Source organism: Rhinolophus sinicus, chromosome 9, assembly GCF_057876585.1.
Source record: "Rhinolophus sinicus isolate RSI-liver-muscle chromosome 9, RSI-T2T, whole genome shotgun sequence".
NCBI classification, from domain to species: domain Eukaryota; kingdom Metazoa; phylum Chordata; class Mammalia; order Chiroptera; family Rhinolophidae; genus Rhinolophus; species Rhinolophus sinicus.
Window position 1 is genome coordinate 18888287 of NC_142509.1, and position 14351 is coordinate 18902637.

Here is a 14351-nt window from a genome sequence, read left to right on the forward strand (position 1 = left end):
ATTAACTCAAATGCCCACACTAAATACCTAGCAGAAGGAAAGAGGTGCCCATGAAAAGGCATAAAGCCAATTTACTATCCTACACAATTGTCCAGCTTTCAAGAAATGATTATAAAATATACAAAGAACAAGGACAAAAATATATCGAGCTCACTATGTCAAGACACAAAATCATCAATAAAACCACAATCACATATGGCATAGATGTTGGAACCATCTGACAGGGTATTTAAAATAACTATGATTAATATGTTAAAGCCTCCGATGGAAATAGTAGGCAACATGCAAGATCAGCTGGGATTTCCTAATTGATTTTCACTGACAGTTTCCATATGTCTGCTGAAATTAGACAAATAATATGAGAACTATGTTTCTGGTTCTCAACTGGGGGCAATTCTGCCAATGTGTTGCTTGGGACATATTTGGCTGCCACAACTGGGGAGGTGGGGTGCTACTGGCATCTTAGAGGGTGCTTCATGTCTAGTGGGTAGAAGCCAGGGATATTGCTAAATATTCAGAGAGAGTAGATTTTACTGTATAGAATTTTTTTTTTAATCAACCAGAACTGGGGAAAAGGGGATGGAATGCAGACTGTGACAAAATTCATCTAACTGTATTACAAATAACCACAATGAGATAGTGGTAAAAAAAAGGAGCTGACCTAACAGGTATAAAAACAGGTGTTTTGACTGATACTCTAAGGCTAAGCACAAAAAGAACTGCACACAAACACCATACTCTGGTAAATTTGCTTCTCATAGGGGTATGGTTTAACAATTTTGAAACTACTATATACTAGGGTTGAACAAGTAAGTAAATATATTGTAGATAATGCGAGCCAGGCTTCTCACTGTCAAGAGAAAGATGTTACAAATAAGGAAATAGAAAAGGCTAGAACGCACTCTTTGGTGCAGGCTTGGAGTCAGAGGCATTAGTATAAACTCATGGTTTTTGATAGATAGATGGACATAGAAATAATAGTTCCATGTTTGTATGCATGGGTTGGTTATACATACATAAAATTTTCTTAGCTCTATCCAGAGAGGAACTGGAGGCAGTCAAATCTCAGCAGCAGTAAGTCCATCTAGCACCCAGATCTTGTTTTCTAAATACTACTCTCTAATAAAAGTAACTCTGGTTCCTTGGAGAACTGGTTGATTCCAGAGCTCGTGCAGGAAACAAACAAGCCTGTATCATCTTGTGGTGCCCAAAGTAAGAAAATGCTTTTGAGGAGTCGGGTGCACGAAAAGGGCAAGGAGTCAATATGAAAGAGCTCCCAGTGGCCAAAGTTGGAATAACTTGAGCAACAAAATAACAACAATAATAAATTATAACCCAAAGAATAAATATCCGAGAGTCTATACTAATACAAATGCTATAAATATAACAATAAGTATAACAACGTAATGGAAATAATTCCTTACAAAAAGAGTGTCACCACTAGAACACCACAGCAATCACTGCTGCAGGAAAAATGTACAAACAGATGCTAAAGTCAGGGAGAGAAAGTTTAAGCAGCAACAGAATATTTATCCATTACTAGCAGACAACAACCTTAACCAAGGATCAAGGTCAACATCACCAATAATAAGACATAGCGACATCATGTGTCCCTTGCCCCATGACACTTAGAGGGGCACATCACCCCTGTGACACCCTTCCCAATAAAACATAACCTCAACTTAATCAGGAGAAAACATCAGACAAACCCATACAAAGAGACATTCTAAAAAAAATAACTAGCTAGTATTCTTCAAAAGTGTCAAGGTCAAGAAAGACAGGGAAAGACTGATAAACGGTTGCAGACTGGTGGAGACTTAAGAAAATAAGACAAGTAAATGCAAAGGGGATCCTGGACTTGATCTTGGGATGGAAAATGAACATCAGTGGAAAAAACCGGTAATCCAATAAAGTCTGTAGTTTAGGTTAATAACATTTCAACGATATTGATTTCTTACTCTTGATAATTATTCTATGCTGATGTAGGATGTTCACATAAGGGAACCTGGGCAAAGGGTAGTAGAGAGCTCTAATATTCGTGCAACTCTTCTGTAAGTCTACACTTATCTCAAAATCTTGATTTTAAAGACAGACAGAACACCTTATGCAAATATTGCAACACACGTTCAAGTGGACTGATTGCAACTTATCTTGAAAAGCATTTTTAAAAAGATAGACTGAAGGAAGGATAGAGTGGTGGATAAGCATGTGATAAAGAGAATACAGGAAAATGCTGTAGAATCTTGGTAATGAGATGTGGATATTCACTATACTATTTCTTTCAACTTTTCTGTAGGCTTGAAAAATTTCATAATACTTTGGGAAAAAACAGAAGCTAGATACTTGGTTTATCAAGACAAATACCAAGAAGCAGACAGAAGAAAAGGAAAATGGGGGTGGGGGTGGCTTAGAATTGAATAGATACCCATTAGGCTATAAATACAGAGAGGCAGGATTTCTGTCTGAATTTCTCCTGGGAATTTCCCCACTAAGGCTGGATCTAGGGCTGGGCCAAAATCTGATTTAGATCTACTCTTTGAGAACAAAAATTGCTATGAAACTTTTTTAACAGAAAGTTTTCTTCTTTATTTTAACTTCAAAGTAAAGAGATAATAACTTTTGACAAAGGCTTAGCTTTCTATTTCTAGAAAAATCTCCAAACTTTGTGTCCTATTTATTATGTATACCCTTACCATAAATCAATGTTTTTTCAAAATACTGAGTTTTGAAAAAATTTTACATCTCTAAGCCTCAAGTAATACTATTTACATAGACAACAGTATGAATTTCTTTACAGAACATGACTAAACGTGGACTAATCAACTTTTTCAGATACCTACACATCCGAGCTGGTAACACAGATAGGACACTCACGAGGTCACACTGACACTGGACAACCCCAGGCTCTCCAACCATCAGTTGAGGTCTTTGCTTAACACTCTGGACCTTTTGAAGATCACTATGCAAATGGGGACAGTAAAGACATTCCCAACTGCCTATATCCATGTACCTGGTAGCTGATATATCCTTTCCTGCTTAGGCCACAAACACTAATTCACATGCTGTCTACAAAGACTCACTGAGGCAGCGCCAGTCATGACCCCAACCATTTAACTCAACTGCTGACAATACTAACAAAAGAGCATTTGATTAGTTCATTTATAAGATTTCTCTGGTCTAAAACATTCTCCTACAACTGACATACAAGCATGATGCTAAAACACAACAAACAAAAAACCCACACCTGTTATAAAATACTTAACTGCAAAAAAACAACAAATTTTCTAATTTAAGTGTAATAGAACAAGAGGCAACACCCTTTTAAATTTCAGTAATGAAGCCACTAAAACTTTCAAGATGAAAATTATAGACTGTATTTTTTTAAATTTAGGCCAAGATAAAAGAGACAATCAAAGAAGTAAAGCAGTTCAAGACAGCTCAAAAATACTACTTTCTTATCACAGTTTGGATAACCACGGTGGCTTTTTATGACCAAGAATCATTTGGTTGTTGTTAGTTTTGTAAGTGGTTTCTTTCTCTAGTGATTGTGTAAGATAAGATCACACTATCAACAAATTCTCAGATAAAAATTCACCTAAGTGTGTTTCCCTCTGTCTCCTGTATTTGCACTAAGCCCCATTAAGGCATTATAACAGACTAAAGTGGAGAATTAGACTGGCATTAACACAGACTGACCACGTACACCCCATGCCCAATGGCATTATCATTTGATACATTACCAGATAATAAAAAGAGCAGAGCCAGGAAAAGGTCTGATTCAACAGAGCCCTGGAGACATGTTAACACATTTAGTCTGTGTTTTCAATAACCTTGGCCCATAGACCGTTCACACCCCATTCCCCACCCACAAAAGCCATGGCAATAGGAAAAATGAAACAATAATCTTCGTCTAATTATCCTTTACTAAGAATCACTTGGGTTGCTTGTGAAAATGAAGTTCCCAAAAGTCCGTAGATTGGAGGTCAGTGAGGCCCAGGTTCCGTATTTTATCAAGTGACTCAAGAGAAGTCTTATCAACAGATAAGTTCAAGGAACACAGCTGGTGCTGGCTTTCCCTGTAAACCGTGCCCTGCTGTGAGCCAAGCAAGGTGAGTCTGGAGGGTAGCAGTCAAAAGGGGAGGAGGCCCTCCCCGAGGTAAAACTGGAGCGAAGCCGTGGAGGAGAGATCCCTCCTCCTGGACAAGTGTTCCAGAAGAGGAAGGGCCAATGTCAGGCTGCTAAGTCAGGAGTGTGCCTGAGTCCCCAGGACACAAGGAAGCCCATGAGGCTAGACAGAGTGACAGAGAGAAAGGTGACGAGGCCAGACAGGCAACTGAGGCCAGGCTGGGAGGGCCTGGCGGCCACTAAGAGAACTTGAGCTTCTCTTCTGAATGAAATGGGAGCCAGTGGAGGGTTCTGAGAACAGTGACATGTTCCAATTTATAGTTTTCAAGACTACACTGACTGTGGGGTTAACAATAGACTGGGCGGGGGATTAGGAACCTTTTGCCAGAACCCAGGTGAGAGGTGATGGTGGTAGTGGGGGAAGAGCAATATTCCGGGTGTATTTCAAAGGTAGAGCCAATGGGTTTCCTAAAGAACTGAACAGGGCTCAGACATGGGGGCTTAAGATGAAAAAGGGAGTTAAGGATGATTCCAAAATTTCTGGAGGAGGAAACTGCCATTAACTGAGGTAGAGAAGTCAGGCTGAATGAGTTTGGGAAATGTGGGAATCTTGTCCGGGACGACCTCAGTAGGAGCGCATTCAACATGCAAATGGTGAGGTCAAATAGGCAATTGGATATATAACTCTCGAGTCCATAGGAGAGGAACAGGCTGGAGATAGAAATTTGGCGGTCCTCAGAATAAAAGCAGGAGTTAAAGCCACGAGACACAGTAACAGAGTACAGACAGAGAGAAGACAGGCCTAAGGGCTGAGCTCTGGGGGACACCACCACTTACTGGTCAGGGAGGAGGAATGAGCACAGGAGACAGAGCAGCAGCCACGGAGGGAGGAAAAGATGCAAGAGTGGCGCATCATGGAAACCAAAAAGAACATCGTGGAAGAGGGAGCGCTCCACAGGGCCAAATGCTGCCGCCAGTTCGCAGCAGATGAGGACTGAGAGCTGACTGTGTTGGCAACACCTCATTGGCAACCTCGATGAAAGCTGCTTGAGGGACCAGGAGAGGTGAAAGCGTGTGTGCGGGGCTTAGGAGAGCCTGGGAAGAGAAGGGTTTAAGAATCCCATGAGCTAGGTATTCACGATTATTCCCAATGTACAGACAAGAAAACAGCATCAAAAAGGTCAACACCAGCACACATGAAGCCGACTATCTAAGTACCATATACATACATAATCCTTAACGATCCATCTGGGGGGTGAGGGTGGGAACAAGGTTAAGATGTAAAGAGAGACTTTAAACCTACTATTTGTTCCCATAGCAAGAGGACCTTCTAAGGGGAGAAAAGACCTCGGGTCATAATTGACAAATGAGCTACAAGCCAAGGAGCAGGGGTAGAACTCAAGTCTTGGTGCCGGGAAAGCAGCAGCAGTGCCGTCTTCCACCGTCCCTAAATGCTGCACAAGCAGCTTACCTAACACTCCAGACTGGCAGGTATGGGGCCAGTTTCACTGCCTAACTGAACTCTTCCTCCAGGTGCTTTAATGGAATAAGGGAAATAAGTCTCCTGATTTCTTCCCCACACCTGCTGAAACCTTGTAGTCTTACCGACAGAGCCTAACACCTACTTTCTACAACCGAGAGAACGCACAGAGGAAAGCGTGGAGGTAACTGGCCTGTATCAGTTACGAGGAGCCCCAGGCTCCTGAGTGACGTGCACACCTGCCTAGCACCTGCACACGTATCCCAACGCAGCGCTGCCTGTCACAGCCCCCCGCCAGGGCCACAACCATTCTCCTAACGCACTGTAGCACCACATGGAAAAGGCAGTGTGGGACGAAGAGAATGAAGAGAAGGAAGGAGCCCTGATCCCGGCAGAGGGGACGGGCTTGGGTGCCGGCTCCACCACAAAGAGCGATCTATGGGAGAATGGGCAAGGCCCTTCCCAGTGCGGAGAAGCACTGCTGGGCTTCATCTTCTAGAGTCTCAATTTCTCCTTAGGAACAACAATACAGAGCACAGAGAGTTTCAATGGGCTTTGGAGTCAGGCTGCCCAGGCCTACTATTCATTAACTATGCTAACCTGTGTTAGGATTAACTTTCCGAAGCCAAATTTTTAGTATCTATAAAGTGGGGTTACAATCTGTACCCCACGAAGAACTGTGCAACACAGTGCCTAGCAATGGTGTGTGCTCTCTATTACCCATCCTGATGTTGTCATGAGAGAGCTGTCTTCCAACATGCATTTGTTAACAACTAATCTCCCCATTTGTAATTAATACATACGAGTAGTAAACTTTTGATAAAGATGTATACCAGACTGGTTATAATAACGTCAAGAACAAAGAAAATAACAATTTTGTTAACCAAACAAGTCAGAATAAAAAAATTAACAAAAGTGAAATACTGCAACCTATGAGATGTACCTTGAACAGGAATTTCCCCATAGTTTGGTCTCTTATCTGACAGGGCTGTCAGCGGTTTGGATGTAGAGATTGGTCCGCTTATAGAATGTCTCTGAAATCATAAGATAAACAGTGTCTACGTTAGGTTAAATCCGGAGCCAGCTGGGCCTTACAGAGAAAGTTGCAGAGAGCAAATATTTAGTTATGAACTTCCCTAATTCCTTCCATACTATTATACGTGTAGTAAGGCTGAAAATCCCCCCCCAAACACATATAATGTGACCAATTTTATATGTCACATTTTAAAAATACAGAAAGGGCCGATGTGCTCTTTACTCCATTTTCCCCAAAGATAGCATCTTGTCACTCCACAGTGTAGTATCACAACCAGGATACGGACATTAACATAGTCAAGATACAGACTGCTTCAATCACAAGGATCCCCCCTGTGGCCTTCAGACAATTACACCGTCCCTCCCCCTCCCTGGCCCCACATCACTGACCTCTGGCAACCACTGGTATTCTGAGTATAATCTCATTATTTGCTTAAAGAGAATTCTTAAATACCCCAATTAGCGAATGCTCCTACTGTACTTTTATTGGCCATTCAATTCATGCCCGGGTTCCAAATATATCTCAGTTCTGTCCCCTACTCTCTAACTCTACTACTGCTGCCCCGTACACCGTCATCTTAACTTAGCACTACTTGCAAAGGCTTTGTCAGCAGCCTCCTCAATCCAGTCTTATACACACCTCCCTGTGCACGCAGCCAGAAGCGTGCACCCAATACCTAAACCTCGCAGCTCTGTATCTGCATCTCCTGCCTCCTCTACATCATGCTCAAACACCTCCAAATGGCTTATTTCCACACAGACCATGCTGTTTACCACCTCTGTGCTTTCCCTCAGGGTATTTCCTTAGCTTTCCTCTAGCCCTTTTTAATTTGTAATTTCTAACTACACATTTCATATTCCCAGCAGAAATGTGCGGGACGTTCAGCTTCTCCACACCCTTACCAACTCTTGGTGTTGTCTTTCCACTTTAGCCTCCTAGAGGGTGTGTAGTGGGATCTCACTGTGCATTTAATTTTCATTTCCCCAATGACTAATGATGCTGAGCATCTTTTCATGTGTTTCTTGGCCAGCTGTGTATCTTCTACCAGGAAGGGACTTTTCAAATTCTGTCTATTACTTACTAGGTTATCTTCAACTAAGACAAAAGAGTCTTCTTTGAATACAAGTCTTTTGACAGATAAATGTACAGTATTGTGAATATATTCTCTTCAGTCTGCACCTTGTCTTTTCATTTTCTTAATGTCTTTCAGGTAAGTTTTAAATTTTGATGGTTCATTCTTTTCTGTGTCCTAAATAAGAAATCTTTGCCTCCTTCATGAAGATTTTCTCTAATGTTTTCATCTAGAAGTTTTATAATTTTAGCTCTTACATTTAGATACAATTTCGATTTTTATAAATGCCATGAGGTAAGGGTTTTGGTTTTGGGGAATTTTTTCCATATGGGTAGCTAGTTGTTCCAGAATCCTTTGTTGAAAAGGCCTGCCTCTCCATTGAATTAACCTTGGCAGCTTTGCTGAAAATCACCTGACCTATGTCTGAATTTCTATCTAGTCTACTGATCTAACGTCTACGTTTAAATTTATGTCAGTACCATACTGCCTTGATTACTCTAAACGCTAAAATCAGGCAGAGTGAGTCCTCCAAATATGTTTCTTTTTTCCCCCAGATGCTTTGGATAGTCAGGGTCCTTTGAATTATATTATCAATTTCTATAAACTGGGATTACAACTGGGGTTGTGTTGAATTTACAGATCAATGCGAGGGAAAATTGCAAAACAGTGACAGTATTGAGTCTCCTAGTCCATGAGTATGATGTATAATATCTTTCCATTTATTACCTCTTTAATTTCTCTCAGCAGTATTTTATAGTTTTCACTGTATAGGTCTTACACAATATTTTATTAAATTTATTGCTAAGTATTTCAATTTCCAATTGTTCACTGGAGTGACTAGATCTAAGAGATGGCAAGAGGAGTATTCAAGACAGAAGCTAACCTTCTCATAACCTTATCTTGTAAGTGACATCTCATCCCTTCTGCCATATTCTATTCATCAAAAGTAAGTCATGAAGTCCAGCCAACCCTCTGGAGGAGCAGACTACATAAAGCATGACTACCAAAAGAATGGGACAGAAGTGACAGTCCAAATTCCAAGTCTAGGTCTTCACAAGCTTTGTTAAGTTCCACTTTCACTTTCTGGGAGTGAAGGAGCCTGAGACAATCAGATCTAATGTGTCTTTTGGAGCAAAAATTAATGTAAGACCCGGTATTATACTACATTATATGTTATGTTATACCCAGCCTTATATTGTAGTAAAATAAGACCCGGTCTTATTTTACATTAATTTTTACTCCAAAAGACGCATTAGAGCTGATTGCCCAGCTAGGTCTTATTTTTGGGGAAACACCGTACCAGGAGGCACAAGTAACAAGGAAGCATTTCAGAGGCTGCTCACCTAGTTCCTTATGAATCGCCTTGGTCCTTTTGGGTTTACTTTTAAGGTCATATAGGGCAGGTCTAGAATAGTGTTTATACCAGGGCTATTTGATTCCACTTTATGGAATGGCCCATGGGGGACTCTAATGAATCTCCAAATAGTCAAAGAGGCTTTTCTACAGTGGGTGGTGGGAATTCAAATGATTACTTGCCCTATGTGAACTATGGGAAGCGTTTGTCTGGCAGCTCCCTGGTAATTGTTCTTTCCTGGGAAGGAACAGTTCTTGCCCAGCCTTGTAGGGGTTCACCCTACACACGTGCAAGCCGGCATTCAGGCAGAGACTCAAAGGGATACCTCTGCATAGCTCTAGACCCCCTTTTCTGCAGAGCTCGCTCCCTGCCAGGTACTTCCCACAAATTCTAGCACTCTCATTCTCCCTGGATGCTGATCAGCGTCTCCTCAGATCCGACCAGTTTCCCCTTCCCTGCTCCATCTGGGCGCGTCCTCCCTGCACCACCATCTGGAAACTGCCAACGGGAAAAGTGTGGGCCATAGTACGAGTTAATTTATTTCTAAACTTTTAGTTATGGATCAGTCTTGTGCTGCCTGTTGTACAGTCTGAATATAATTGCTTCCTATATTTTGTCCAGCTTTCTAGTTGTCTTTGGTGGCAGAATAACCCAGCCCATTATAACCAGCCCTTATAACCAAAAGCAGAATTTTCACCCAGGGAGTTTTGAAAAACTAACAATCCCAATCTTGGGCCCTACTCCCCAGAGATTCTCATTCGCTGGGATGAGGCCTGGAAATCTACATGTTTAAAACCTCTCCACATGACTTTTATGCACAATTAGGTTTCAGAAGCACTGTGCTAACTAATCGAGTACTGAAAAGCTACTGAATACGACTTGTAATTAGTTTTTTATCAAGCTAGAGAAATGAGCTTTTTCTCCTCTTTACAAAGATTTACAAAGTGATGCCTCGTACATTAAACTTCAACTAATACTCAGTTTATTTTATTTTGCACCGTTGCTTTTATTTATAGCTTCAGGTCTTTGGGATAAGTTTGATTAATAGAGCATATAAAAAACTCATTATAGATGAAATATGGAATTCCTCTTGCCTTCCTTTTAAGAGTATAACATCTTCTACATAAATGTAAATGAAGGCACTAACCTGCGACATTACAAATGTAGAGGGAGCACATTTTAACCTTAAACTTGACAAAAAAGAAGTTAAAAAGTTCACTTACAAAATACATGGTCAGTAGTTACACAAGTACAAAAGCCTCCACTGAAAGAAAATGCTCCCAAACCTTATTTTTGTAGAGAAAGGCTTCAGCCAACGCTACCCTATATCACAGGGTAATAGCTTTTAGGCCATTTTTCCTTTGGCTACTTTCACCTATGTGGAAAACCTCCACCTCAGCCCACTTTCCAAAAGTGGCTTACAAGCAATAAGAGAGCCTCTTGTGCACTACAGAGTAACAATCACTTGCTCTGCTTCTGGTCTGCATTTCCAGAGTGGCAAGGCAGAGCACCTTCTGAAACTTGTTTGGAATGGACCAGCAATACCTTGCGCTAGACTGCTACAAAATGGTCCACAATGAATCACTCCTCTCTGAATTCATGCCTTGTGCAGACCCTACCACTCTGAATCTGGGCTGGCCTTATGACTTCCTTAGACCAAAAGAATGGGACAGAAGTGACAGTCCAAACTCCAAGCCTAGGTCTTCACGGACTTTGCTAAGTTCCACTTTGACTCTCCGGGAGCGAAGGAGCCTGAGAGGAAAGCCCACATGGAGAGGGCGGCCCTGCTATCCCCACTGAGCCCAGGCCCCAGCCCACCCTCTGGCTAAGTTCTGGTGCTGGAACGAGCCCATGCAAAGCCACCAAAGAACTGCTTAGTCAACCCAGATAAATGTGAAAAATAATAAATTGCTGTTTTAAGCCACTAAATTTTGAAGTGATGTGTTATGCAGCATAGGCTGAGGAACGCTAACTACATATTCTACCTAGAGAGGTATCTTAGTGTGCTGGTTAAAAGCATGGTCTCTATAGCCACACTATCCAGGTTCAAATCCCAGCTCTACCACTTCTTAATTGTATGCCCCTCAGCGAGTTGTTTACCCTTCTGGGCCTGTTTCCACATGGGAAAAGGAGGGATAAGAACAGTACCTAATACCCAACAGAGTTGTTGTGAGGATTAAATGAGTTACCATTATGAAGCATTTGCAACAGTGTGGAACACATAGTAAGTGCTCAATAATTGTTAGCTATCACATTAGAGATTTTCAGAACAATAACACAACCGACATTCACATAACTTATCTCAACTAAGGATATTCACAGTACTTTAGGAAAAAAATCCCAACTAGATCCCTCATGTAGTAGTCACTTGCCCCCAGAAATAAGTGGGACTGACTGAAGAGGACAACCTTTCACATGCTGAGACTCCAAGGCCACAGGCACTTACCTGCATGGGGGAGACAGCTGCCGCAGGGGGCGTTTTCATAGGGCTTGGACTCAGAGGTGTGCGAGGAATTGCAGCTGCCGTAGGGTTTGGTACTAGAAAAACAACAAGCACACCAGTACTTAATGATGCATCATGGTACAGTGGGAGCTTTCATAACTGGTTTCCGATGAAGAGTTCACTGGCTTACCCAATACGCTCAGCTCCCCTGGGAACTGTCCTGACTGACACCCCTGAACACACAGCCATGCCTGCCCAGGAGCCTGTGCTTCTCCTGCCACCAGGTGGAGAGTTTGTTCCCTGGTGTGTTTATTTCCAACCCTGCTTATTCCAGTCATTTCATTTTTGTTAATTAGTTAATTTAAGGTTAAAGTGCTCCATAAATCAATGAAATCCAAGTATAAGAAAGACCAGGAGGAGTATGTCTGTAACTACATCAGGGGAGAAGCCTGGTAGGTAGAACATGTGCACTAACTGTATTTCAGTTGTTTCCATGTCTGGCTATTGTGAGTACTGCTGCTAGGAACATTCGTATACGAGTATTTGAATATTTATGTTCACTTCTTTTGCATACATAACTAGGAATGGAATTTCTGGGTCACTTAGATGTATTTTACTACAAAATATTTTTTAAAAAAGATCAGTATAGAAGCAGATTATCTTTTTGCATTTCAGCCCTTTTTATTAATACTTCGAATAACTAACTGCATGATTTTAGTCTAGTGCAGACATTCTATTATCATTTTATTTTAGAAGTACATACATTTTTAAAGTCCTCTTTCATCTTACCCCATCATATTATACAGAGGTAGCCCCTAACAGTTGTTCTGAGTGCCTCTTTTTTGCACTTTCAATGAAAATATCTATGTACTTTAAAAAACAAAATGAGATCACACTGTGTAATACTAGTGTGCATTGTTAAAGATGCATAGTTTTTTACTGCATTAATGGGTCATAACTAGCTTAACCCTTTTAATGGGCATTTAAGCAATTTCCAGGTTTTCCATTTTATTAAACACTACACTGAAAACTTTATATATGTATCTATCTTTACACACTTGTGCCAATATCATGTATAAGAGCTTCGGGGTCTGTGAATATGTCATTTTAAATTGGAAGATACTGCCTAGCTATACTCCAAAATGCTACGCTGACAGTGTGTGTGTGAGTATACAAGTGACTTTTGCTTGGATTTTCAGTCAAAGAAAACTGATTTGTGTATAATCACAGAATATAGATTCTAGAAATTCTACTCTTATCAGAGTGAATGAGAATAAAGCCTATTGTATAGTTTAAAGAATTTCTAGATGAAAATTTAAGCTTAAGGACATATTACAATTAATTGTTTAAAAAAAAAAAGGACATCCTTTCCTGTTCCCAGAGCTGAGATTAGAGAGATGAAAAGCAGCCAGTCATTTGAAGGTGGGGAGGACATGCTTCCAGGCTCTGCTGGCAGGCCTGGTTTGTTTCAGGACCAGAAGTGCAGTATAGCTGGAGTGTACAGGGTGGAGGAAGGAGTGGGTAAGAGGAAAGCAGGGTCAGACCATATAAGCATCTGGGGATCTGAATTTAATTCTAACTATAATAAGGCAATTAAGTGATTTTAAGCAAGAAAAGACCTTTCTAGCATGAAATGAAATGAAGCGACTAATGAGGAGGTTACTGAAATTAATAGTTGATGGTGGCTGAACTAGTATTTGATTGTACCACTAGAGATGGAGAGAAGTAGACAGAGAAAAGGTATGCATGTTGGAGGCTGGCTGGAGGTCTTGCTAATGGATTAGATATGGAGGTGAGGAAGAAGGACTTAAGGAAGAAAGAAGATTACTAGATTTCTGGCTCACACGTAAATAACTGGGTGGAATAGTGCTACCATTTACAGATTTGGTTTTGGACATAATAAAATGTCTAGGAGACACCTGAGTGTCAATGTCAAGTAGGCATTTGAATATACAGGCCTGAAAAAGTTCAGAGGAAGGGAAACGGATGAAATCAAAATCTGAAAGTTCTTAGGCACAGACAAGGTACTCAAAGTCACAGGCATATTGGGGCGGCGGGATGGCTCAGTTGGTTAGAGCACGAGCTCTCAACAACAAAGTTGCCGGTTCAATTCCCCACATGGGATGGTGGGCTTGCGCCCCCTGCAACTAAAGATTGAAAACAGCGGCTGAACTTGGAGCTGACCTGCATCCTCCACAACTAGATTGAAGGACAACGACTTGGAGCTGATGGGCCCTGGAGAAACATACTGTTCCCCATTCCCCAATAAAATTAAAAAAAAAAAAGTCACAGGCATATGTGAAAATACATCTCTCCATGGGGTAAGGCACAAGTTTGAGATCAAGATCTCTGAAGCTGAATAGATGCCAAATCTCCTATTAAAATTCACTGTATAGTAAGCCTAACTCATTAATAATATATGAAATGTAATGAGCCTCAGAGAGTAAGTTGGTAAAGAACATCAAACCAGCCCAGAGAACACAGGGTAAGTGCCTATGACTGCCTGCCCCACCACGATGTTTAAGGAAATTACCTTGAGATGCACTGTCGAAGGACTTGATGAGGGTTTTTACTGTAGGGGTTGGTTCGGAGGAAGTCGAGGACCTTCTACTCAGTCCCATCCCTTGCCTTAAGGCTGCCAAATCTCTCTCAACAGCATTCATGTAGTTATACACCCGGCCTCGCTCCTCTTCTTGCCTGAAAACGATATTGAAATCAGGGCATTTTTTACATATGTACCAGATAACACACATTTTCCCCTTCCGACTGAAAAGCATTAAAACGTATCAGTTTAAAATAAAAAATAGTATCAGTTGAGCTGAATAAATTACCTGGTCTAAT

At 41.2% G+C, this 14351-nt stretch overlaps 1 protein-coding gene across 5 annotated transcripts in view; it reads right to left on the minus strand.

Moving 5' to 3' along the window:
• SPECC1L (sperm antigen with calponin homology and coiled-coil domains 1 like) overlaps positions 1–14351 on the minus strand; it is a 128580-nt gene that overhangs the window by 53287 nt on the left and 60942 nt on the right. For all 5 annotated transcript variants that reach the window (XM_074321714.2, XM_074321716.2, XM_074321713.2 and 2 more), the window contains 3 exons: positions 14044–14207; positions 11514–11605; positions 6549–6639 (listed from right to left, as the gene is read on the minus strand). In XM_074321714.2, coding sequence (XP_074177815.2) covers positions 6549–6639; positions 11514–11605; positions 14044–14207 — 347 coding nt within the window. The remainder of the gene's footprint in view (positions 1–6548; positions 6640–11513; positions 11606–14043; positions 14208–14351) is intronic.